Source organism: Anas acuta, chromosome 12, assembly GCF_963932015.1.
Source record: "Anas acuta chromosome 12, bAnaAcu1.1, whole genome shotgun sequence".
NCBI lineage: Eukaryota > Metazoa > Chordata > Aves > Anseriformes > Anatidae > Anas > Anas acuta.
The window spans coordinates 13,819,219-13,846,201 of record NC_088990.1 but is presented as its reverse complement, the minus strand read 5'-3'; the positions used below and the strand labels follow the sequence as shown (position 1 = coordinate 13,846,201).

General features: G+C 39.4%; 2 protein-coding genes across 11 annotated transcripts in view; one reads left to right on the top strand and one right to left on the bottom strand.

The window, feature by feature from the left end:
* Positions 1-319: 319 nt before the first annotated feature.
* The window catches only part of NRG4 (neuregulin 4), a 46,713-nt gene continuing 20,049 nt past the window's right edge, over positions 320-26,983 (bottom strand). The window contains exons 1-8 of one of the 6 annotated variants that reach the window (XR_011100652.1): positions 23,757-23,917; positions 22,068-22,155; positions 19,069-19,134; positions 15,031-15,124; positions 9,757-9,906; positions 4,955-5,034; positions 4,776-4,862; positions 320-3,873 (exon numbers count right to left, since the gene is read on the bottom strand). Coding sequence is in view for 5 of the 6 variants with exons in the window: in XM_068695890.1 (XP_068551991.1) it covers positions 4,846-4,862; positions 4,955-5,034; positions 9,757-9,906; positions 15,031-15,124; positions 19,069-19,078 (351 nt within the window). In the remaining variant the exon portion in view is untranslated. Of the gene's footprint in view, positions 3,874-4,684; positions 4,863-4,954; positions 5,035-9,756; positions 9,907-15,030; positions 15,125-19,068; positions 19,135-20,261; positions 20,398-22,067; positions 22,156-23,756; positions 23,922-26,983 lie in introns of those variants that run through there. The other 5 variants (XM_068695890.1, XM_068695895.1, XM_068695892.1 and 2 more) reach the window with 5 other exon arrangements.
* Positions 24,029-26,983, top strand: part of TMEM266 (transmembrane protein 266) — a 77,742-nt gene continuing 74,787 nt past the window's right edge. For 3 of the 5 annotated variants that reach the window (XM_068695871.1, XM_068695867.1, XM_068695866.1), the window contains exon 1: positions 24,029-24,214. The gene's annotated coding sequence lies outside the window, so the exon portion shown is untranslated. Of the gene's footprint in view, positions 24,215-24,342; positions 24,615-26,983 lie in introns of those variants that run through there. The other 2 variants (XM_068695872.1, XM_068695868.1) reach the window with 2 other exon arrangements.

Genomic DNA, 26,983 nt, shown 5'->3' with positions numbered 1-26,983 from the left:
CTTTAAAAAATATATAAATTGCCATAATTAACATTTCACAGCTAGATCCTCACTGAGATTAGCAGGTAACACTGACTTCTTAAAATAGCTGTTTCAGAGTGATTCTTACTGCTGAATCAGTGGCAGTCATGTCACCTTCTCAAGATAATTTTTCACAACTCTATGAGTTAGAAACAGCTTTTTTAAAATTAAGCTCATTTTAGTTGAGTAGACAGTGTGGCAACAGTGAGAGCAAACACTAATCCCCTGAAAACAGGAACTCCAGAACCGGTGAAAATGACTGAATAGTTTGAAACAGCAGTGAATGTTGTGATGGAGAAAAAAAGAATAGAACATACAACATAGATTCGAATTACGGAGCCCTGTTAAAAATGCCAGTAGATGGTCAGCTACATTTTTACAGCCCACTGTTTGCCTGTACAAAAGTAGTAGTGCAAACACCATTACTTATTTCTGAGAGCTTAACTTGAAACCAGTCTCCTGTCATGTTCACTGAGAAAGTTCAGATGTGGTACAAACTGACACAGAGCTGAATTTAAGTGTTAGAAATTGTATTTACTGTTCATTTGGGGGATGAAAACAGCGCTATCTTGATGTTATTTCAGGTTCTGTTTATGCACCCTTAGCTAGCTGTAGGAAAAATTGCTGGTGAAAGGCTTTTTGGCGTATCGCTTCCAAATATGCAACTGAGCTGCAACCTGCCTGTAAGTACTTCAGTACTTCATTTCTGTTTGGTACTTTGCTGTCAAGACATTGCTCTCAGACACTAGAATATAGGTTATGTTGAACAGGTTAAAAGTACTAAAAACACAAGAAGAACAGACTTTGAATAAGCACAAGCAAGTAATATTACATACAATAATGATTATTATTTTTTAACATCTTTAGGCGAACACATGTTTTTGTTTGCTTGTTTTCCCCAAAAGTGCAGAAAATACTGCAGTACTTCTTTAAAGAAGAACCTTTTTCACTTATGTTAATAAAAAAAAAAACAACACAACAATTTGTCTAGATTCTTCTGGTTATGCAGTATAATCAGAAATACAGTAATGTTCCATCTCTTAATTTACATGCATAGATGTCAACAGAAGACATTACATCTGAGAGAGAGATACAATGAAGATCTGCATCCTGGTAATGTAAATAACATTGCCAAAGAATCATAACCAGTTTAGCTCTAGTTCCCCTCCACTCCCCAACTCGCACAGATACACATTCAGTAATAACCTGGGTTTGAATACGGTCATAGTACAAGTGAAAACTCCTACCCAAAATAAACCACAGTTCTGTCAGTTTTTATCTTAAACAGCTTGGTATAGTTTAAAGCTGAAAGGATGCCAAATACCAATAGAACATAATTGATGGGTATGGGCTTGTCTTTTAATGTAGAAGAGGTAGTTGTCCCATGTTCCATCCATAACCACCTTGAACAAAAGCTCTCCCTCCCTGGGCAGCCCCTTATAGGTACATATCTCTTGATACAGAATTTGCTGAACACATGTCAGGAAGTTTAAGCTTTTTAGCCATGATCACTGCTTTACCTTTCCGCATGGATTCTGGTCAGTTGGTAGTTCCTACAGTCACAACACTTAAAACAGAAAGCAGTGGTGCAGATGGGATGTCTGTTGTGATAAGTGCTCTCCCCCATTTCTTCCCTGCTTTCCATTTTGAAATAACTGAATCATACTGTCAGAGCCTCTCTACTGTTCTTTCAAAATGCAGGGCCAGGAGAAAAATAATTCTTTTGGTGCAGTAAATTGTGAAGGGGTGGCATAATATTGAAAGTACCATTAGAGTGGTTAGTGCTACCAAATGGATTGCCCGTTGGTTATTCCACATAATATTTAACAATATAAATCCGAAGACAGAAAAATCTTCATTTTCCTTGAACAGGTATTTGAAAAAATACGGGAGAGAGAGACTGAACAACATATAAGCAGCCTCTTAGGTCTATAAAGAGGTTTCCTGTTAGTGGTTGGCATTTTGTTCTGCAAATGATCAGAGGGATTCACTAACACATTAAAAAGAGCCCTTTACTATGAGGAAGGAAAGGAAGGAAAACATGATCCTCAAGTATAAGAGAATTTTTGCTGTAACAAATCAATTGGTGTGTAATTGTATTAGTGTAGGCTCCTAGGAAACCAGTCTTTTCCCCTTCTCTTCCCCCTGTAACTTTTAAACTGGTGTAGAGATAATTTCAAAGATAGATTTTATGTTTCATGAAAACTGGAGTCAAGCAGAGAAGAGACCGTGACTCATCCCTGTGTATGCACGTAACACCCTTTACACTCCACTGACTCCAGCCCCAAGATCAGATCCATTGGAACCAATGTTTCTGTAGCTTTCTTGCTCACAGGACTACTTGCTTAATTTTGTAAGCAAGCATTGCACAATTTTATTAAATTGGATGTAATGTTGGCTACCCTGCACTTCCTGTGGCATTTGGCCAGCTTAAAATGAATTTGCAGCCAAATCTCCTTTTGACCTGAAAGACAAATTCCCTGAGCTTGCGAATTGAAATAAATAATTTTAGAAACTGGAATGTTCTCTTTTGCAGTGGATTAGAAGGAACCTGAATCGCTAATAGGATTTCATTCAAAGATAACATTGTTTCATAAATTGACCTGTTTGCATTTAAACATGGTTTTGTTTTATTCATTCTCACTTGTACAAATTGTTTCCTGGATAATGCAAACATGATTGGTAATACTGAGTAACTATTCTGTGTTTGTCTGGAAAGCTGAGAGGGTTGTAGGAGGTTATAGTGTACAACTTGAGTCCATTTATTTTTCACATCTTCTATTAATATTTCCTTCCTGAATTTCCATTTAAGACAACCATAAGCCTTTTCTTCTTTCAATGAAAATAGCATGCTGAAGTTTACTAAGTTTGAATGTCTCGTGATCAATAACACATGGAAATTATTTAACAGCCATCTTCTGTGACTAATTTCCACTGAGGCTATGTGAAGTATTTTAGGGAACACGGATTCTAATGTAGCTGTCATTATTGCTGCACATCTAAGCTCTGCATTTAACACTGGCATGTCCATATGTGATGAAAAAACACTTTCATCTTTCTTAGCCTTTAAAACAACATTATCAGCTTCCTCATGAGTATCTGCTAAGGGTTTGAAGTCCAAGAAATAACATCTAAGTTCAGTTAATTTGGGGAGAAACTTATCTTTCAGTGCTTTATATAACTTAATAAGGAACTTGTCTGGATCAGGGCCTCTACTTGATTTGATGCTTTCAGATTTTCCCTTTAGATGCCAAGCTTTAACTTGGGCTCCAACTTCTCTGAAATGAATCCTCAGAATGTAATGTATTTTTCTGTGTTGTTTTCTAATAGTTTCTATGTTACGTTTTTTTCCTTGACTTCTTACCTTACACACTGTAGCATTATGCCTTTTCTTCTCTGTCTTGCTGTACTTTCGTCTACATTGATATAAAATACGTAGTATTTTTTCTGACAAAAGAGCATGCAGTAGACACCCTAGGAATTGAAGCTTATTCAAATTTTTCTTTGCACTTCCACTTTTATACACCTCCATTTTTTTTATTTCAGAGATGAGAAATATGCATTCAGCATTTTCTCCCATTTGAAATCCTGAAATTTTCTCAATAAACTTTTTCTTCAAAACAGTATTATAAATGCCATACAGTGAACTGCTAGGTAATGTGCCATTATGGAAATAGGTGCATTTTTTCCTAGTTGCAACCTCCAGTGATAGAAATGAGTTGAAAATAAAATTGTTCAATTCACAATTTCTGTGCCGCTGACCACCCATCCGGTCTCTTTGTGTCATCAAGGCAGAAAGAGAGAAAGACCATGCCATGTCATTTGACCTCTCTTTGCCAGAGTAAGGGAATCCTGTAAGGAACCAGATAGCGATATATATATCGGTGTGATCAGCAAATGGTTATGTGAGTAAAACAAAGGGATCCTTAGAGAGGGCAGTGCTTGTCCAGCCAACACACCTGGCTAGATAATGTATTGTTTCAGGAATGGACCTGATGAATACAATTCCTGACTTCTACTGTCTGAAATATCAACTGTAAACCTAAAGTAAGATTTAGATCAGTAGTGAGAATTTTAGAAGGCGGCAAGACAAAAATAAAACCAGCAAGGAAGGTACCTTGCTTAGTATTAGGGACATATACCAAGCAAAGGGTAAATACTCTACCCAGTAGGCTACTTTAACCATTACCAATCTCTTCTTTTAGTATTTTCTTTTAATTTGAATTAAAATCTTGTGCCAGAAAGCTGACCAATACAATAGTGGTATCTCACCCTCTTATCTTACTATTAATAATAATAAAAAAAAAAAGCTGAAGAAAGGTACTTCTTTTTTCCTACATCTGGTAAGAGTATTCTGAAACAAGCCAAATCCTTGACATATTTCACAAATACAAATTTTGAAGCTACTGAATGAAGAGAGTTTTCAACTCCTTTGGGATGATTGTATCAAAAGTTCATGGTGTTACCTCGTGCTAAAAAATCCTGATTGTCTCACATTCTCTATGTAGTGAAGAAAGATTTCATACTTCTCATGCACTAAGAAACAAAATTATGTCATGCTTTTATCTGTTCATCGTTGAAAACAGTATCTCACAAATTTCAAACATAGGTTATACTGATTTCTGTATAATTTTATACACCTTTAAAAAACATAAAACTCTACTGAATGCAACTGTTTATGTATTTTTGCAGTTTTCTCTAACACAGAAGTAGGACTGCTCTTACAGCCTACTTTCTTTACTTAACCCCCTTACCATTTCAACCACTACAACTTTTATGGTTGCTCTGCACGTCGTTTTCTCACCATTCTTCCATGCTAATGCTTTACTCTGTTATTATTTCTGAAAAACAAAAAAACATGAGTTTCACTAATGAAAGCTTCCTCCCCAGCTTTTGTCACAGAGTCCAATCATTTCATTTTAAGTGTACTCACTGTTGCAGCCATTGCTGCTTGTAGTATCAACCAGGTTGGCACCGCACTCTGATGAACTTGTTCTGGGAATGGATGCTTTCCTGACCGTAAGAAACAAAAAAGAGACATCAGGGATGAATAAATCAAACGACACAGAGAACAAAAAGAAGTTGTCAAAGAAGACACTAATTAAATGACCCTTCTACCAGGGGAGAGTAACACAGGTCTTCTGCAATTACTGTTGAACTAATACTCATCATTGCTGAGAAGCATGTATGTGAGGGAGAACAACAGAGATCAGAGGCAGGAACAGCACTTGGAACTAGACAGCTTCTCTCCTGAAGTTAATGTTTCTGTTCCAGTCTGATTTCTCAGGTCTTTATTAAACAATGAGTAGATACCACAAAATTATTTAATTTATCAGTAACTCTCTTAGCATTCGGAAGTGAAATGTCAATAGTGTGATATTTTCCATACTTTCCTGAGGAGAAGCAGATCCTTTAGACAGAAATGATCTCTTGTTTCTTTCCTTCTTCCTTTTAATAGTAATTAGACATATGTGGTCTTGAGAAAAGTCATGAGCTATTCTCTTTTCTGTCCAGTTTGTGTCCTGTGGTGGTATAACTCCTCCACAAAATCTGTTGTCTTGGATAGCTCAAATGGCTTTATGCCTAGACCCTGTTGTTTTGGCTGGCTGAGTTCCCATTCATCAATATAAGCTTATCATACAGGTTATTTGGCATTTCAATATGACTTACAATAAAGTATAGCAATAAATTGCAAGTTATTTTATTTTTCCCTAGGGTTTTCTCTACCCCTCTGAGCTGTGTGCGTGGCACTCTGCACTATGACGTTTTAAAAAAGCTGTGTTATGTGAAATCTGTGCTAATCAGCTTTCTAAATTGTCTTCCGGTAAGCCTTGTACAGTATGTTTCTGGAGTAGGAAGGCCAGGTGGACCTCTGCTGACACCTAAATTGCTTGTAGTAAAACATACCATTTGTTCCTTCAGTAACAATGTAATAGCAGGGATTCTGAATACTTTCCTGTTTTCCTTAGAGGACAACTGTAGACTTTATCAGTGCTGTTTACAAACAGGGTGCTGTGTGTGTTTGAGAGCAGCTTGATCTACTTCCATGTATTGGATCATGTACTTCCATCTGCTCACAGGTTATACTGCACCTAAAGAGGCACTGCACCCATACTCCAAGACTTTTTTTTAATTATTATTAAATAGCAAATCACTCTTATAACACCAGTTCTGATTTAAAATGTGTGTGTGTGTTTATATATATATACGGATATATTTTACATTTTCAGTCTTTGCTAAAAATACAGTTGTTGGTATGATGTCCCCTTCCTAGAAGTGTTCAAAGTCAGGTTGGATGGGGCTTTGCACAGCCTTATCTATTGTGTCCTCATATGTGTCCAGATGTCCTTATCCAATAGCTAGACATAGCAACGTGCTGAGCTTCGAGAGGAATGCAGCAAGCAGAAGTGAGCATGCTCTTTAAAGACTGGGATTCCCCCTTTGACAGAGAATTGACATTTATTGCCAATGAAACAGCACAGTCCTGGAAATAAATAGGAAGCTAAAGTGCTGAACTGGTTTCCACATTACTTTTGGGCGTGGACAGCACTGTTCTTACGGTGATATAAAATTGTTCTACGAGACTCATTTTTGATGAGGCATAAAAATATAGTCTTTTCTTTGTAACTGTTAAAGATTCTTCTTCATTTTTCATAAAAGGAAAGTAAACCAACTCATTACTACCTAGATAATTATATCCTATTTACCTGAAACTCAGAGAGAGTTCTAAAGTAGCCATTCCTTCAGCAAGTTTCAGCAACAGTAGGAGGTTTAATCTAGACAACTGTTCATACTTCCCAGTTATAAGCTGTTTTTTTCATCACCAGTCTTTCAGCACTCCTGAATTCCCTCTTCCTTCCCTACATTCTCTGCTGTTCCTTTCACTCAGACCTTAATTCCCCTATTGTTATTTCACTCTACTTTCCATCATTCTCATCCTCCAGCCATTTCAAATACTGTTTCTTCATTATCTTTGTTTCTCTCTCCTTTGCCTTCTCCTTGTAGGTTTGATTTCTTAAACTATATCATTGTGAGGAATCCTTGTATATAATCAAATACAGCATGAAATCAGCCTAACAGCAGATCGAAAAAAAAGTAAATCTTTGATAAAAATGCAACGAATAAGCTAAATATAAAAGGAGAGTTGTTTCCTAACGTTCACCCTGAGCTTTTCCTATGCAGCCCTTCTCTTTTACAGGCTACTTTCACCATTACATATGAGTTTTATGAGCAGAGTAATGCTATCCTTTCTCCTGTCCTTGTATGCTGCATGAATTTGTTTGTGGGGAGCATTAAATGGACACACGCATGCCTGGTCCTGAAATCCGCCACAAGCAGCCTGAGAGGAAGAAAACTTGGAAAGGAGGGCAGATGCAAGTGATTACAGTGACAAAATAATACAGCATTGATTTCCTAAATTCTAAAAGAGCTGATGTATAATTGTAGGGAATCAGTTTCTCTATAATAAGTTGCAATTAATGTCTCCTCTTCTGCATTCTCCTAGATCACATTATGTACTAAAAACACACTAGAATCCTCTGCTTAAAGTGCCACAGAAATGCTTACTTACACACAATATGGGGGAAGAAACTCTGCTTTCTTCTTTTGGATCAAGCATATTTGCTAACAAAGTGTAGTAGTGGAAGCTTGATAGCATAATATATTTCTCTAAAACTTAGATGCAATATATCCTGTCAAAGAGGACAAAGTCAATGACAACACAAACTTTCAGCTAACCCTTACAGGCCCTGGTCCTACCGTCTTCTAATATGTTATGATACAGCTGGTAGGGCAAAACAAAACATATTAATGACAGCTGCTAGCAATTATCCTTGTTTGTACATCTAAGGACAGGAGAATAAATTAAAGTAGTTAGGTAAGACTCCTCTGATACATTGATTACATCAGTCAAGAAATAAGGACTTCTGGATGTGAAGTGTTTCTTTTATAGAAGAGTTCCCTAGTATATGATGGTTGTGTTACACCCGCCTTCTGGAGTGTTCAAGGTGAGATAAGTCAGTTTTTAGACAGTAATGTTCTTTTCTGTACTTTAAAGAAATTAATTGTGATTTTTATGAGATTTCCTAAGTTAACCTGGTATGTAAGCTAGATTTAAGGGCAACTGTGTCAAGATTGAGTTGCTGACCTTGTTTCTGTATTAAAGAGACTCTACCTGTTCTGCCAGGTAAATAAGGACTGAGTAAATTGATCTCCTATAAGTAAATGGTGTTTGAGGCTCACCTTAAAACTGTGTAAGAGAGGACTTGTGTAGGCCTGCAATTGCTGTACTTTTAAGCTTGTGTACTCTGTTATGCAAGGCTCTTTGACTGTGAAACTCAGTAGGCTGTCTCCAGCCTTCACCTTATTGAAGGTATACCTTACTTGTATACCTTACTGTATACAAGACAAAAGGGTTTCCTGAATGGATTAGTCTCTGAATTCTCTGCTTTCTGAAGCCTTTTTTCCTCTTTTTGAAGACAAGATTTGCTTCTAAAGAAACAAAAAAGTTATAACGAGACTTGCATGAATTTTTCTAAGTTACTTAACACCGTATTCTGTTTTGGTAACTTTATAGTAGTCTGCAAATACTCTTGCTAACTACTAATCTGTGGCTGCACTGCTGATAAGACAGGATTAATTTAATTAAAGTGACTAAGGTAAGGGGTATCCTCTACAAAAACTTTATTTAATACAAACTTTGTTTGTCAAATACTCTGAAATCTCTTCTCAATGTCCTCAGCTATGGGAAAAACAGGCACCCGGTGGGTTTCTGTGACAGCAGCTGAAGTGAAAGTAGACTGGCGCTTCCCTGAAAGGCATGGATCAGAGAGGTTGATTTGGTAATATGATTATTTAAGAGCAAAGAAGCGAATTGCAAGAACCTTAGGATATCATAGCTAAGGAGAAATGAAGAAGAGCAGCAACAGAAAAAGCAAATGATCGCTAATAATTACAGGGGTTAGCAAGTTATCTCATCGATACATGTTCACAGCATAAGGGAAAGTAAGCTCTCGCAAAAGGCATGGTACCCTAAAAACAAGGGAGGACATAGGAGATGAAGTTGTCTACTCAGATGCAGAGGGTAAGTTTGTTTGGGTTTGGTGCAAGTCTACTGATATACATGTATGTATTTAGCGTTACAGCAGCAAATAGATGGGTTATTTAATCCTACTAACTCTTTACACGTTTTCATTGGGGTAGATGAGTTAGCCCTCTGATGTGTTCTAAATTTCTGTTAGTTAATGAATATCTGTCTGGGATGGTTCTTGATTTTGATTCTTTACTTACAATTTTCCTCATTAAAATGGAAGCTGTAAAGGCATCAGTTAGTTTGGCTGCCAACTCAATGCAGTGAAACAGTTTCTAGTCACTTCGGTAATTTGCTTTTACTTCTAAATCTTTGGAGAACGTAAGGGTTGACCAATATTTGAAAGTAATAACTCTAGGTATACTGTAAAATCTATCAGAAACTAGTTTACTGGATGTGTTGTGGTTTTTTGTTGTTGGTGTTTTTTTTTTCTTTTTACAAAGCAACTAGAAGTAATAGCTTAGAAAAGTCATTTAGAAGGAATACCACAGGCAACAAGTTGAGACATCCACATTAATTATGCTGAATAACCACACAAACCTTATGGATAATGCATTACATACTTTTATATTCAAATAATTAGTACATGATTACCAGAAGAAATTTCTACTTGATTAAATAGCTTCAACACTCTGAAGCACTTTTACCTGCAAAGGAAGTAGAATGTTCCAATTAAAAGAACTCCTAGCAGAAGTAGTGAAGCCAAGAGAACTGCAAACAGGTCACCTTTTGTTTGAGACTTGATGCTGGGCAGCAGAACTTCTTCACAACGGGCTCCCGTGTAGTTCTCAATACACCTGGAAAACCAAATTTTATACGGATTAGAGCATATCTTGTTTGTGAAATCTAAAGGCTGCTTTTGGTCTTAAGTGGTGTAAGAGTGGGGAGAGATTTATATTCGTTTCAGAGCACACTTTCTTATAGAATTTCCACTTGCTTCTTATTTTTGGAATATAGGTAATTGGGCATGTTGGGTATTAAGTTTGTATTCTGACTCACACTGCTTTTATATGTTAAAATGCTAAACTATATCTTTTGTTATACATTCACTGGATGAGCAATATATCTTGCATTTAAGTTTGCCTTCACAGGCAAACTGGATTAAATCCACCTTTTCAATGTTAACTCTGTCATCCCACTGGTTCTCACCTTGCACGCAGTAGTCATGCTTTTTTCTTTTGGTGTAACTTTTTATTGCTCTTTGCTAACGAGCTGGTACTGTCAGCTGCATAAATGAAATGAGCATTCATTGAGGCAAAGTGCACCTAAGACAGTTGACTAGCAAAGGTAGCTTATGAAGTAAAATAACTTATACAGGGAAATGTTACATGCTTGGGGAATGACCCTCATTCATTGAGAGAACTACTTAAAGGATTTCCCTACTATGTTTATTTTACATATTGAGCTTCTGAAAATTTTTTCCAAAGACGATTCAAAATACATCAGGAGCTGCAGAAGCAGCAAAAATTCCCACTGCTTTACTAAGTATTGCACACAGTGCAGAAAAACACCTTGGATGCTTATACTTCTTTCAGACAGGACTCGTTTGCATATACAGGTAGTCAAGCGAAGCACTCTAGGGAACGATGCTTCTGAAAAGCTAGAATGAGCTAGCTGAAACTGAAGCTAAATTTTTCTTTGTCTTATTTTTTGCACTTATTCCGCAAAATTTTCTTGGAATTTAGTGCATCACAGAAAATGGAAAGCACTTAATTCAACAACTACATTCTGTATGTATTTTTCTTGTATGTATATTTGCTCCTTTCTATTTGAATTACTGAAGATCTTGCTCCTTCTTGCTATTTCTGGCACTGACGTCGTAATAATCTTGTGCCATAAGCAATTTTGGGCTCTAGCTGAGGAAAGTGGGCTGAACTCCTTAACGTGTTTAGTGTTCTCCATTGGCAGTGGCAAGGTATAACTTTAGATGAGGGATTAAAAGTTGAAAGGGGGACAAACAGCCAAGATGTCTAGCTTATTTAAATCCAACAAACATATTACTGTCAGTATACCACCATGCGTGCCTGGTATGGCTCCCAGCACCAGTTTCCTGTAGCTTATGGACTACTCTTTCAGTACTAATTGTCTAAAGAATTGCACAAAGAATTACTACCATTTCTTTTAATTCTTTGCTTTTGAAAATAAAATGGAAGATTTGCACAGATCACTGGGAGAGCGATCTGGGCCAGGATGGGAACAGGTATCCTTATCGTGTATTAAAGCTGTGCTTCTGATCAAACAGTCTCCATTTAATAAGGACAACGTGAGACTATTCAGAGTTACTACATTTGAGTGCTGGGAGAAGGAAAGATAGGCAGGCTGCCCTGATTGCCTGAGATAATATTCCAGATACTTACTGTAAGTGTAGTGGCACTTCAGTAGCCTATTCCTGTACTGTAGAATGCTTTAAGAATAGAAATGTAGTTTGAGTGGGGCATTGTTCTCTAGCAAGTGAGAGAAATGCTTTGTAGAGCTGAATAGAATAACAGGAATAGAAAATGGAATGTAATATTCATACAAGTATTTTTGAATACCAATGACATCTGGAGAATAATGCAAGGCTAAAATGATACAGGAATAAAAAAATAAATAGGCTTTGGCATCAAATGAAGAATTGTAGAAAAGTTCTAGAGAATGAGTATAAAATGAAGCAGGAGGAAGAAAAGATAGTCCTTCTAGCTAAAGAGAGCTGCATAGGTAGGGTTAGGCTAAAATGTCACGGTTAGAGAACTGTTGTGATAAGGTAGACTGACCTGTCATGAACAGTCCATGGAAGCCACATTTAACATAAATTAAAAAAATTGGAAATGCAATGCCAGTGCAGCTAAAAGGTTGTTGAGATTTTAGCCACATTGTATGAAACAGAAAGCAGAACCAGATGTTTAAGGCAGTACTATGCCCAAAATAAGCAAAGGAACATGACAGCATTGCATCAGTTTCTATAGGAGGTCTTAAAATACCCTCATGGTTTGTAAAGTGCCAAGCATACATCTTAAAGCATGTTCTGTGTTCTGCTCTGGAAAATGTTGATTATAAAGAGGGAGGGAGAGAACAAAAAACAAACAAAGAAAAGCAGCACACAACCTGTATCTTGTCTGAAATAAAAAAGATGACTCTCAGCCATCTTTCAAGTAAGCACATGGAAATATCAGAACTTCACCTCAGGCAATGAAATCTTAATTCTGCACTGTGTTAATTAATGATTCTGGGACAGCTGCATATCAGGTGCTGAGGCAAACATCTTTCAGCCCCGTGTTTGATGACACACCTGAGGCGGCTGCTTTTACAGCCTTCTCTGTTCTGCTGCCTGTTTGTTTTTGTAGTACAATTAAGCATTCCCAGGTTTGAAGCTTATCTTGTATATGGTGACAGGTGTGCCTTTTGCTGCTAAGGTCATTAACTCAGTGCTAGAAAAGGAACAAATGAAGATGGCAGCTGAGCAACTTCATGTTTTAACATACATCAGCTGTATTTAAAAGCTGCTTTGTTGCACTGGTGGGGGAGGGTCAACTAATGTTTTATTTCCATTAAATATCTTCTATGTATATATATCAATTTCTTAATAGTGTAAATAACTGAAATGTCCAAAAGTAAACAGTGGCTCTTAATTTGATCATGCTACAAAATACGTGTTTCTAAAGAATGATGCGATTTTCCCACTTATGTTGTGGAATTACTTCCAATGACATTGCATCAGGTAATGTGGACTATGTTGAGCACAACACATTTGTCTAAATAAATAGCATGCCAAGGCAAATGTGTTTTAAGATACTTTTACATTTTGCTAGTACATTCTTATTGCATTTCCCCCTTCTAATCACGGGGCATTTCCCCCTTCTAATCAGTGCTTCACAGTGATGCAGCCTTTGGTTCTAAAATTCTGATTCAGTTGTTGTGTTGGTGGGAAGTAATCATTTGAGAGCACTTGCAAGCTTTAGGTTTTCTGCAAGAAACCTGTATCATAGAAACTTTGAACAACTGTGATGATGCCAGTTTTGAAGATCCAGAATGCCAAATATTTTTCTGCATTCTGCTGAATAGCAATGCATTTTTTTCTGTTGTTTCTATTCACATCACTGCTGATTACTAAGATATCTGTGTGTAAACAAAACCTTTCTCATCTATAATTAGCCTCCTCTGACTGATTAAGGAACATGCTTAGAATGAGGACATACTTAAATAGAAGCGTTCTATTTAAACCCATATAACTTCATAATCAACCATTAGATACAGAGGAAAAATACTTGATAATTTAAATGCTATAGGATTGCCTGAGTATAACAGAAATGCTCTTATAATGGTACTTTTTCTGCTTCAGCAGATTATAAAATCTTCTAGTACCTGAATTACAAATTCCTTCATTTGGAGCTCTTTTAAAGTAAAGTTGTCTATGCTGACCGACTTATGCTCCTGAAGATTGAGTTTTTCTGAATACGTTACTTCATCAGATAGACCTTTTTTGTTATGTAGTCCAGCAACAGTTGAGAGTGGGTGCTTTGAAATCTTATCACTGATGCTGCTTAGTCTACTTTTTTTTCTATTTAAGCATTTTAATGTCAATAATAAGGGACTCCTTCTTGAGGAAAAAAAAAACAACACATATATCAACATGCATGAAATGCATTACTTTGTGTGCACATAGTATTTATTTTACAACACAGAAGTTTGAGGTTTATCAGCTAGAATAAATCATTACAATGCAGCACGCTTGTGCTTTATCCTCATTTCTGGATCTGATTTATTATATGACAGTGATATTCTGTATATATTTTTAAATGAACATTTACCACAAAATTATTTTCTCACCTACTAGATGAGTTTACGTACCTGAGTTTATTTGTTTAGATTGAACTGTCCCATATAAAACAAAAGAAAGTAATATTTGAATTAGACACCTTAGAAAAGACTGTTTCCTTTGTCTGCTTCACCCTATTATTGTTAGCTACAGTTTATGATTGGAGATGGAGTGGATGCTGCCACAGGGAGGAAAATAGGTAGTATCTTGAAGTATATACAGTAGGTGTCTGAATGTCTATTACTATGTTATGTAAATTCATTAAATTAACCATAATTTATCTTGATAAACAATAGCTAAGAATTAGTAAATACAGAACCATGACAAACTAAAATTAAATTTAGCATCGTCTTATGTCTTTGTTTAAAAAAAAAAAAAAAAAAAAAAAGAGAGAGGGCTGTATTTACACAGGAAACAAATACATATGCAAAAGCAGGAAATATTTCTTTTTCCAGTGTGCAACCTGGGCTCCAAAGGGAAAAATGGACCTATAAACTAATGGCTCAAGAAGCATCTATACGTCTAGATGTTTCTTTAGCAAGTGGTCTGTCAATGTAAATACTGCCCTTCAAGTGTTGTAGTGAGATTCAGAGAACACAGTAAGTCTTGAGTTACGCGTTGTGTTGTTTTTATCTCCCTTAAAAGATTATATTCCTTTTTGCATGCCTCCTCCTTTCGTTCAGGTCAGGCCATTTTTATGTTATCAGAAAATTTGCAATATAATTCATCTGCAAGAAAAGCTGGCAAGGTACTTTGCCATTCTGAATGCCTTTCCTACAGCTTATTCTCCATTAGGCAAAGGGTATTTTGTTCCTTTCAATATTGTAATGAGGGGAGGAAACATGGCCCTAAATATAGATATCATTCTGAATGCATATATAACTGAGTACTGTTGCAACCGTCAAAAAAGTATATCCCAAGTACATGACTGTTTTTCTTCACTGTCATTTCTGTGTGGGCTAGGTAAGTAATCTGAGCATGAATTACTGAATTTGGGATAGCCAAGGTAACAGGTATTTTCTTTCATGTAATGGTTTAACAATACGTTCTTAAAGGAGCAAAATGGAGAAAGTTTTGAGATAGCTACTGTCCAATATTTAAAAACACAAGTTTTGGCATCACTAACCTGCAGAATGGACTGGATACAGTAGGAATCATATAACAAATTCCTCCATTTAGACAAAAAGATCCATAACTGGTGCCACAGAGTTCTTCATGATCTTCAAAATAAGACCAAAATAAACACAGTGAAAAATGGAGATTTCTGGATTTTTATCAATAATTAGACGTCTTTTTTTTTTTTTTTTGGGGGGGGGGGGAGTGAGGAGGACAGCTTCATTTTAATAAAAACAAACTAGAACAACAACAAAAAAAACACGCTATCACTACACTAGGAACAAATATGAAATCAGTCTTGCCTTCCAGGCTAGCAGTGTATGGCATTATCCATCTTGAAGAATTGTTTTATGTAATTACATGCAAAAAGATCACAAATCTGTCACCGTATCAGATAGAGAACGCTAAGATTATGAATAAATTTTAAAAGTTTATCTTGTAGGAACAGGAACTTTTGAATTTTCCATTACTTCATTTGCCTTTTGTGACCACAAACCATACAAAATAAAGGGATACATATAATACGAAGTCCAGTTTGTCCTGTTACATTGGCATAAACAATTTTGAGCTTAACTAGTTTCTATGAGAGGATCAGAGTCAGTACAGATAATCCCAGAATATTCCCAGCTGTGGCCCAGGGCATTTTAAAGCTTCTTCAGGCTGTATTAAGAACTGAATCATAGCAGTTGGACACTACCAGTTTTTCTCATCCTAATAAAGTACCTAGCCTGTGAAGTGTCACATACATAGAAGACTGTTACAATGCAATTTCCACAAATCTCAAAAATTTTTATTTATTTATTTTTTTAATGCAGTTCATGCAAGAAGCCTAAGTTATGTTTTAAACGTAACTAGGCATTCTAATGAAATGTCCAGGACACTGATGCTGGCACTTATAGAAGCAATTGCCCACTATATGATAAATGGAATAGCTGACTGCAATTACACTCTTGTTGACAGCAGTCTAAATTTGGAAGTTGGACTGCATATATTTAATGTGTCATTAACTCATTTTATATATATGCGTATATATTTATACTTTCAGTCTTATGAAACCACAATATCTCAATCAAAAGTAAAATAGAACAGTCTTCTGACATCACAAGCCTGAGAATCATGTGTTACCTCACACTTCAGGTGTTGTTTTTGCTGTTATTTCTCCCAGAAGTTCTGAAAATCAGAATTCTGCTATCACTACTTATGCATGGAAGACATGCTCTATACAAAATACAGTGTTGTTTACAAGGAGTTGAGATTTTAATTTTCTTATTTGTTTCTCAGAAAACAAATAGTTTTGGTTCCTCTTTATTCTTGCAGGAAAAAGGAGAAAGTGTGGTCATAAGACATTCTTCCTTAAAGGCAGCTTCCATGGCTTTGTGCGTAGAATAAACATGACCTTTCAGAGTAGTAGAAAAGCTTAGCTACCCCTTACCCTGTGCAACAAACACATCACGCACCCTGGTAGGTACTGGGCCATCTTTAGTAATCCTACTGTCTGTCTTTTCATGCATTCTTCAATTTCTACAATGTCATATTGACACAGGAGTGTGGATGATGTCCATATATCATTTTAAGACCAAGGCAGTTCTATCACAGAGATCAACAGGAATTCAGTTTCATGTTGGTGCTATCAGTGTTAACATTCAAATGGTAACCAGACCTTTTAGTGTGTGTGCAGATAAATTAGGAAGCTGGAGGAGAGATGTAAGGCTGGAAAGATTGTTGATGTTTGACCTGATTGCCCTGGTTCAAGATGTGGCATAACAAATATATGTGCTTCACCAACATTACTAGGAGTTAAATGGAAAGTTATTTTAACTCTGAGGCTATCTGTGCTTGTCTAGTGGCAAATCATTTACTGCAAGTTCACTGTAAAAGACAATATTATTTTGCATGAGTAACAGTATAACTACAATTAGAATAAAATGGCAACAGGAAAAAAAAAAAAGAAAATTTTTGAACAAGAACTACAAATGATTAGATTTTAGCCTTTTTGAATGTAACAGTAGAACTTCTGTGGCAGTGTAACTAATTGAAGGCCATATCCTTCCTTAAATGAAAAGAGAGGATATTGAATGCAAGAACACTGTATCAGGATATCTATGCAATTATAAGAACTAAGAGAAAAAGCAAAACTCTCAACTTTGACCAGGTCTCAACTCCATTAAGTATCTGAGGGAGTCAAATGTTGTTGACGTTTTACCAGATGGAAGAGTGAGATAGTAGAAGGTAGGCCCCACAGAAAAAGGTCTTCACAGACAGCTCAGGGGAGGCCTTAGAAGAAGTTCTTGAGAGAACTTGTTAACTTCCTTAAAATTCTGCCTTATGGATCTATGCCTTTTCCTCATTTTTATTCAGAAATGTACCTGTCTTACTTTTTTTATACTGGCAGAGCAGTAGAGTATTGAAGCAAACTAGATGCCTCAGTCATTCAGGTCTTCGAACATTTGGGGAAAAAGATCCTCTCGCTGTTACAGTGTGATCCATGTATTAAGGACCAGCTCTGCAATCCAGCCAGGCATTTCTGTTCTGGAAAAATACCTCAGGCACTCTGTCTTATGAAAAGCGAGGGACAGAGAACAAAAAGTGCCTAGGAGGCCTTCAAAACCTTTTCGATTATAACTACAGACAATTTCCCTACAGGCTATTTCTTTCTAGTGCTAGACATTATTTCCAATGCTAAGGGAAAAATGGTAACCTTAATTTTACCAGAAATGTGATATTTGAAGAAGCGTCTACATCCATGTGGGCCAGGTGCTCCATTTTCCAACCAACTGTGCTTTTTATTAATCCTATCTTTTGTGTTAATATTTTGCTACTACTTAATGAAAGTACCTGAGTAATGCAGTATTAAGTAGAGCACACAATTATGAAAAAGAATAAAAGAAAATTCAGGATGCTACTAGTAGTGGGTTTTGATACAAAAAAGATATTATTATATTCCATGCCCACTTTACTGAAATACAGTAGTTTGGATCAAATTTGATAGCTACAGCTCTGGACAGGAGTGTAGGAAAGGAACAGTTTATCCCCTTGAATTTAAAATCGGTGATGGAGAAGAATATAATGGAAAATCAGAAAGGTATCAATACAAGGAAAAATCCAATTACATTAACACTGGGGAATGTGTTACAATTTTTCATGACATAAGTTAATATATTAAGCTAAAAATGCCAATTATATGTTTTGAAAGTTAAATGCATACTACATTCAGACTAGTATAATCAAAATAGAGAAGTTTAACAATTCACGTGATGACGGGCAATTAAAACATATGAAAGCTTTACCTTTGCAATTACTGATTGCAGAAATGCTATCAACATATGTTCTACACGATATGTCTGTATTTTGATATATCTGTCTATGTGAGAGATTAAATAGAGAAGTAGGAGACAAGTTACTTTTTTTTAAATAAAAAAGTTATCTTTTACTGGTGGGGGGGTGGAAAAGAATGAAAAAATAGTGCTCTTTTTAAAACTAGTCTGATTACTTAAAACTGGCAGAGGTAACAGCAGCTTCTAAACACACTGATGCACAATTATTTTTTTCAAGGACGTGCATGAAAACCTGCCCCTAAACTATCTTCCTGTTCCCATTCAAACTTTTTTTAACCTGGCCATCCTGTCTATTAAAAAAGAAAAACAAATAAAGGCTCAGCACCACCTTAACCCTCAAAGAACTAAACTACCCTTGATAATCCACATTGCCTCAGCTGTCATGCCTAGTCCAGAGGATAAAATACTATAGACCGCCCAAACCTGAAGTCTGCTAAAACACAAGGGAAGGGGGACTGGTGGGAAATGCTGACAAATCAGTTTTGGACTGTGTGATAATCAATTAAAACCTGTGAAATGTTAGGAATTAGCAAAGCAAACATCTTAGAGAGTTTGTTCCACTGCCTAGTGAACTAGTTTGCTGCCTAGTAAGTGAAGGGAGTCCCACAGAGCAGTTGTTACGATCCCAATGGCAGCTGTTGAAATCAATGCAACTTCAATGAATACTAATTATACATGTATACATATCCAAGTAAATACCTGGAAGGCGTTACCTGTTCGCATATTATTGCAACAACAATTTTTAATCTTGATCAGAGGCTATTCTTCCAAAACAGCACCTAAAAACAAACACATAAACATAGCATGTTATTATTAATCCTAGTGACCTTTTCCCCTGAAGGAACAGCTATTGGAATGCATCTTACAGTGTTGCTGCTAAGATATTTCTTGTACTTTGACAGCAATATTATGTGTACATTCCATTAATTCAGAGTTAATGGCAAACATTCAAGTATACCGTCAAGTTCAGTTAACTTCTAAGGGCAGAGCTACAGAGTGAAAACAAATTCATACTAAAGCATGCTTAAACACCAAGAAGTTCAAAACCAACAACATTATGCCATGGTTATTTAGAATTGTATTCCTGATGCTTTTAAAACACCTAAATTATTGTTTCTGGCTAGCTAATTAAATTATGGTTTGTACCTTGACAGTCAGTGCATATAATTGACTCAGTCCTCAGACTCATTATTATTCAGTCAGGTAAGATCTTAGTGGTAGAATTCTTGCATTTCACAAATAAGAACAATTTATTTCTTGGAGAGAGCATGTGTGTTTCACTTGAGTGCTTCTTGCATCTGAATGTCAGGTGAAATTAGTAATCTAGGCTGTGAATTCAGCAGAAGTCAGCAAATCTAAATTTGGACTATTATTTTTAAAATATGGAATAGGAACTGTCTAGACAGAAGCCAGCTTTCAGTTTACATTGCTAAGAAGCGATGTAAAGAAATTGTTATTCTGTCAACATGACAACTCTACAACCATCTACCATTATTACATTCTCTATTCTTGTAAGCTGAACTCAAGGCTTAACGTAGCAAATAAGTTACTAAACGTGCCTAACATGAAAGGTTTTATTTTTCAGTGGTTTTATTTTTTTTGGTCTTAATTATATTTTAAAGTGTAAATAAAACAAATAGTCAGGCAAACTATCCTGTATTGGAAGAAATGCAAAGAATCGCAGTAAAAGAATCCTTATTTCTCTTTCACCTTTAAAGTAGATATAGTAGTTCTTCTCCTTGCACCATCTACATGAAAGTTCTTCCTCAGTTAAATGATTTTTGCCCATTAAATGACCAAATAAAATAAATTGCCCCTTTCACCAGAAATAACTTCAGCTTTTAGTAGTACAAAGGAAACGTTCCCTAGAGGCCCATTTCAAAAGGTATAACATGTTTGTACTTACTTTATAAGCAGACAGTTCTATTTTTCTTTGGCCCTTAAATGGCTTCTCTAGCTCTTTCAGTGTCCTGTCCATACAAGAAAATCTGAAATGGCAGTTCCCTGTGATACCAGGCTGTAACAGCAACGTCACCACCCAAAGGCTGTCCTCTTGGGCTGTCTTACAGATATGCAACTTTGCTTTCTTTGTGTACACAACCACGATTAAAATAACGTGGCACAAAGGAACCAACCAACGTTATCCACTTCAGAACTAAAATCCTGTTTTCCACAAGAAATAGGTCAGCCTGGAGATGATTATTTTCAGCATCTAAGATCTGGATTCTGTGTTATTATTAAAAAGGCTTCAAACTTACACAGTTCTGTAGTGCACTGTGGGTGAGGTTACAACAAAGACAAACATGAATACGGAGGCCAAGTATAGAGTAGGGTAACACCCCATTGTGCTCACAGAATCGCTTGTGTATTTTATTATGGTTACCAGAGCTGAAATTTACTGCAGAATGCAAAACATTCACACAATGCAGTGTATATAAATTGTGTTATAAAAATATGCAGCAGTCAAGAATCTGATTAGAAGCTGCATTTTATTAGAGCTAGCAGTGCTTTATAATTTAACCTCCCTTTTCTCAGAATCTCCCACAAAACTATATAATATCCAATAGCTCTCATAACAGAAAATATAAGTAGGATATAACCTACATTTCAGACTAGTTCCTTTATCAGATTTAATCAGGCTGTGGGCCCTTGAACAGCCAAAAAAGCTTGATTTTGCTGTTGCCAAAAGGAGATCTCCTATCTCCTTTCCTATCTTACTGCCAGGTATGCATCTCACCATCTCTCTGCTGCTACGGGTATGTGTCGAACCTTTTCATGAGATGCTTAAGTTCACCGATCCAGCAGAAAATAACTTGGAGGAAGCTGACAGCTTTTTACTGCATCAGTGTGTTGTGTGTTGAATACCTCGTCAGTTGTTTGGACTAGGACTATACTTGTTCAGTGTACTACAAATTTACAAACTGACTGCAGAGAATGAAGTAATTTAAAAGAATACTTTTTTAGACTGTTGCTCACATATTCATAAAAATTGGGGGTGGTGAAAAAGGGAGTGAAAATATCCCCTGAACAGTCCAGGGGTATGTATGTGTGTATCTATAACTCTACTTTGTGCTTAAGTTTTGTCTACTTGTTTATGTTTAAAACTTAATAGTAAATCATTAGGTAACCATGCATTTATTTATATAAGCAAATATTTTTCTCTGAGATGTTTGTTTCACTCTTACCAGAAGTTTAGGTATGTATCAGTCTGAAACAGAATAAATCAGGCTGTCTACCTCATTAGAAAAAATAAACTGATGTATGGTGACATAAGGCAAAGAAAACAAATTGTTACAGCAGAAATTGTTGCTAAACCTGATTCTAACTTGTTTACATCTGTGCAGTGAATGCAGTGAACCAGTACTTGCAAGACAAGGGATTGTTTGTTCATCCACTCAACACTTTCCAAACTCAAAGTCTTCTTTTAAGACACAGCTGTAGCTTTACTCTCAGAGAAACTCGGAATGCAATTCTGTGCATGTTCAAACATTTACATTGCATGCACCTTGGGAGATCTTTGGAAGATTACTTTGTATATCAGGTTAGAGTATTTTAACCTGAAATTTAGTCTATTTTGCTTTGTGGTAGTTTACTTTGCTGAAAACAGTTCAGGTCAGCTCTACCCTTTTTCCTACACATTTTTCATCTAAACCAATACTAATATTAATACATTGTTTGAAAGGTTACACTAGATACGTTAAAGTTAGGTCACCTTGTATACTGAGATATATATACGGATACCGTTTCAACTTCTTCAATTACTTGAAAGTCCTGTCCGTCTTCATCTTCATGATCTGATTCTGTTAACAAGGGCTTCAGTTTAGGAAAGGATTTAAATCATGTTTAGAGTTAAAAATATCCTAGTCCCCTGTAAATCACCAAATTAAAGTATATTCAAGTACTTTGCTGAACTGGGCCTGTGAGATAGGAACTCTGTGTGTGTCCCCTGTTGAATGCTGAGAAAGCTATAGAAACACTGGGTTCCTATTCTGTAGCTGAGAAGCCACAGATTAAAGTGAGCCACGTGGGAAATCGCATGCACATTTGTGCTTCTTGGGCATTGGAGCACTAGGGGAAATAATACAGTTGTTCTTTTGTGGGAACCACTACTGGGTTTCTGGGAAGACTGGGGGCTCAAACCCCAAACTGCAGCATGTTCAGCTCTCTAGCAAAAATATGCACTAATGTACAGCCATACTGGAGGCTGGGAAAAGCCTCGGCAACTAATCAGATTTGTCTTTACATAAACCCATGTGCTTTACTCCCCATACACTTAAAACAGTGAATTGTTATTACCAAACACACTTGTGTGTATTTTTAATGGCTAACTATTCGAAGCATCCGCCAGATGCAGTATCCCCAAAAGATGATAACTGGAAGTTCTCTTAATGAGCAGATAAAAAGAACACACTGAAAAAGGATCTGGGGTTTGTTTTATGGTTCTTTGCTATCCAAACATACTCAAAATTAATTTCTATAAAAGCTCTCCCCCAAAATAAAGATCATTTCAGTCACATGACTATTTCAAACATACCCTGTTTGCTCATTTAGATTAAGTTGTACCTTACGGCTCTCTTCAAGAATGGGATTTTACCGCATTATGTATTTATTTTTAAAACAAAAGAAGTAAAATCTCATTCTGCCTCGGTACGGAGCTCAAATATTTGTGTACTGAAAAAGTTTTAGGAATTGCACTATCTGCTAGCAGGCTAATTAAACCTAAATGCCATTCTCAGACGTGTCCTTGATATCTCCCAGGCAGTTAGTAGCCTTCGCCTCTTGCTTCCTCTAAGAGCTATCTTGAAGTCTTGTTAAAGGGAGTTCATTTTCTTATTTAGGGGGTATCTGCGAGCACCCTTACCGCATGGAGCTCATAACTGGCTTTAGTACAGCAAATGACCAGGTGTCAGGAAAAAAAAATGCACCAAGTGCCTGAACGAAACGAAGAGCCCAATCAAAAAGAACGCCTACATTTGAGAACGTGCGTGACAAAACCACGGCTGGGCTCGCACACAGGCAGCACCCGCAGCCCCGCTCCCTCGCCCAGCGCTGCCGCCGAGTTTGTCCCCGCCGGGACGCCCCGCGCCTTGCGGCCACGGCTCCGCGACCCCCGGAGCTCGGCTCGCGGCGAGGCGCGGGCTGCAGCCGGCTCCCGGCTCCCCAGCGCCCCGGCTCCGAGCCCCGCGGCACCAGCCGGCTGCCGGGGCCGGTGAAGGGCACTCCCCGGCGGGGACGGCGCTGCGGCAGCGAGGCTGTGCCCGGCCCGGGGGTCCGCTACCGCCCGGCTCCTGCACCCCAGCGCCCTGCGCTCAGCGCCTGCCTCCGCGGCTGCTCCGCGGCGTGCCCCAGGCACTGCCCTCGCCTCCGGCCCGGCGCCGGCAGCGCTCGGGGCGCCGCTTACCCCGCAGCTCTGCGCTCTGTGCTCCCAGCCCGCGGGACCCCGCCGTCACCTGCCGCCGGACCCGGCCCGACCCCGACCCCGACCCCGCGGCGGGACCCCCCCCGCCGGGCCCCACCTGCCCCTGGGGGCGGGGCCTCCCTCAGGGCCCGGAGCCCCCCCCCCTCCTCTCCCGTAGTACTACAGCGCCCGGCGCCGCCATTGGGCTGGCCGCGAGCACGTGACGCGGGACGAGCACGCGCACCCCCCCCCCCGCCGAACGTCCCCGCTGTTTCCTAGGCGACGCGCGGGGAAGGCCGGGCGCGCGCGCGAGCATTGCGCCCCCCCCCTCCTTTTCCCGCCTCGCCCCCCCCCCCAGCCCCTCACCTCGCCTCACGGCCGCCGGCCCCGCGCGGGGAGCTGAGGCAGCGCTGAGGCGGCGGGCGGGCGGCGGGCACCCAGCGCCCGGCACCAGGCACCAGGTACGTGCCGAGCCCGGCGCTGCGGGACGGGACGGGACGGGACGGGGCGGGAAGGGGAGCCCCAGCCTCTGCCGCGGGGAAAGTTCGGAGGCGGCCGGCGGGGACGGGGCGGGGGGCACCGGGGCCGGGGTCGGGACCCGCCGTGCTCGGCCGCGGCCGGCCGGGGCCCCTCGGGCCCGCTGCGGGGCTCGGCGGGGGCTCGGGTCCCGCCCGGGAGGTGCCGCCGCTGCCCGGCTGCTCGCTCGCTGCGAGACCCCGAAGCCCCGGCGCTCATGGGGGAGCCTCCTGCCCTGCCCCCCGTATCGCCTCGGTGCCGCCTCAACCGGGACCGGCCTCTGCTGAGGTGGAAGCCGCTCGGGCCGAGGGGACCGGCCGCGTGCCTGCTGCCAGCGTGACAGAGGTACCGGGCCCGCTGCGGGGCGGCTGTGGGAGCGCGGGGCTGTGACCGGGAGCGCTGCCGTGCTGCGGCTACCCTGAGGGAAGCAGCGCGCCTGGCCCCCGAGTCCGGGGAAGGAGCCCGGCAAATGTCCCCGGCGGGATCCCCTGGTCCTCACACGCGTGTCTGCGAGCAGACCGATCTGCGAGCTGTGTGCTGGGCCAGGCGTGCAGCTGGCACCGCTGTGAGAGCTGCAAGAGGCTGTGTGCGTACGAAGGGAGTAAAGGAGTAACGAGGTAGGCTGCCTACAGCTGTCTGCTCATAAGGCAACCAGCACACAGGGGAGGTTTGCCTAAACGCAGGGCACCTGTCACCTCGTAGGCACGAGTCAGGAATCCCCATTTTGTGGTAGGACTGACAGGATTCCCTCTTTTTTTGTGTGTGTGTGTGATCTACTACTGAAATCTGCACAAACCAAGAAAGGTAAGTGATTTGCCTGTTTTCAATGTGTTGTGAAACGTTGCTACCTGAGCATGGCTCAAGTGGCCAAATACTTGTGGATAGTGGTTTTCTGGTAGTTCCTGTGTGGGTGCTGCAAGTTCACTCAGGATGGTGGTAAAAGGGTTATTAATAGTGTGACTGCATTATGGACATACTGTAAATTGGACTGTGTGGTAGTAGCATATAAGTGCTCGCAACAAGATTTAGTGATTAACATCTTGCAGCAATTATCTTGTAGGGAAAAAACTGTTACTTGATCCTGTGAACAAGGTCTGTATTGTGAGGCAGAAAAGGGAAGGAATGCTTCTCAGTTACTGAAGATGCTGAATAAGAAGCAAATGTGTACTGCCTCAAACGTGTTATGTTTCCTAAGCACTCCGAGGAGAATGCTTACAGTCAGAGAAGTGACAGTGTGAGTAAAGAGCCTGTATTCTGAAGCAGCACATATGCTTGAATGTTTGGGAAGAAAGTGGAGTTTTTGTAGCTCTGTTCTGATGCTACTCAGTGAATTGCTAAATTAACTTTCCTCTGTTTAGCACAAAGGGTTGTGTTTTTTCTACCTGAAGGTTGAGAAGAGGTCCAAGTTTTTAAAAAAGTTAAATGTTGCTTGCATGTCATAAGTACGCTAAACACAATATCAGGCAAAGAGAACAACACGTAGCAAGAGTTTGTACCATCTATTCTGGCTTGTGTACTGGAGCAGTGAAGGAGATAAAGATCTCAGCTCCAACGGATTTATGAAAAGGTCAGCAAGAAAATTAAGACATGAGCAGTGTATGCTTGCAGTGCCAGTGCTAGCGAAAGCCTGCTACTCAGCTGAAGTATTTTCAGACTGTGACTGACTGTAAATGCAGAACACAGTGCTCAGCATAGCTGTTTTTCTTGTCACTGTGTCTATTCTTGAAGGTTAGTAAGGTATATACCTGTGACGGTAGTTCTGAAGGTGCCCTGTAGCAGATGTGTGCAGCTCTTTTTGTTCGCCCTGGGTGCTGTGGTGCTATTTCTCCAACTTGGGTTCAGCTGAGACTCGCTGAAAGCTTGCTAGCTGGCAGCTTGCTGACGGTTCCATCTCTGATGGGCTATACACTGCAGTTTCTGACTCTGCAGTAGTATTGCATCACAGGTTGCTACTTCTGTCCCTCTAAGCTAAAAGTAAAATTTCAAGCGTGATCAAGAACGTGGTTTCACTGTAGTGTGATTTCCGCCCTGTTAGTAGGAGAAATTGCATTGCCCTATAAGACCCTGATAAGACACAAATTTACCTACAATTTATCATCAATGTTCATCTAGATTTGCATGCGTTACATACCAATAGAATGGTAATTACCTGAATTGTGTTGCGTAGTGTAAAACCATCTGCCTTCTCTCTACAAGAGCATCAAAAGACATGCCATGTCTGCAGAGTGCTCAGCCCAGGTGCTCTCTGGGCAGTGGGGTTACTTAACAGGCAGGATATTTTGTCCATGTGAATGCTGCAGAACCACTCCTACTGCCAGTGAGATGGAGACCTTTCTGCCTGGTGTTATCATCAAAAGTGTCAACAAAATGCTATTTGCAGAATCTTTGTTGCTACTTGGTACGTGAGAAGATGACTGTGGTTTGATTCTTCCCTTTCCTCTCCTGGCAGGCCCTAGCCTGATACTGTGTGCTGTTGAAACCTGGTGGCACCACTCTTGTTAGGTCTAGCAGTTTGAGGTGCAAATCTGGAATGTGCAGGGCTGGAAAATGGAGAGTTGTTTCTTACTTGCCTTGAAGAAATTCTGAACTCTATCAATACTTGTAGGATTGCCTTTGTAGCAGGGGTGGGCATCATCATCCTTGGTAAAAATTCCAACTTCAAGTGATATGTAATAGACCTTAGTTTGTTGTCACTGTGGGGTGCTAACAACTTG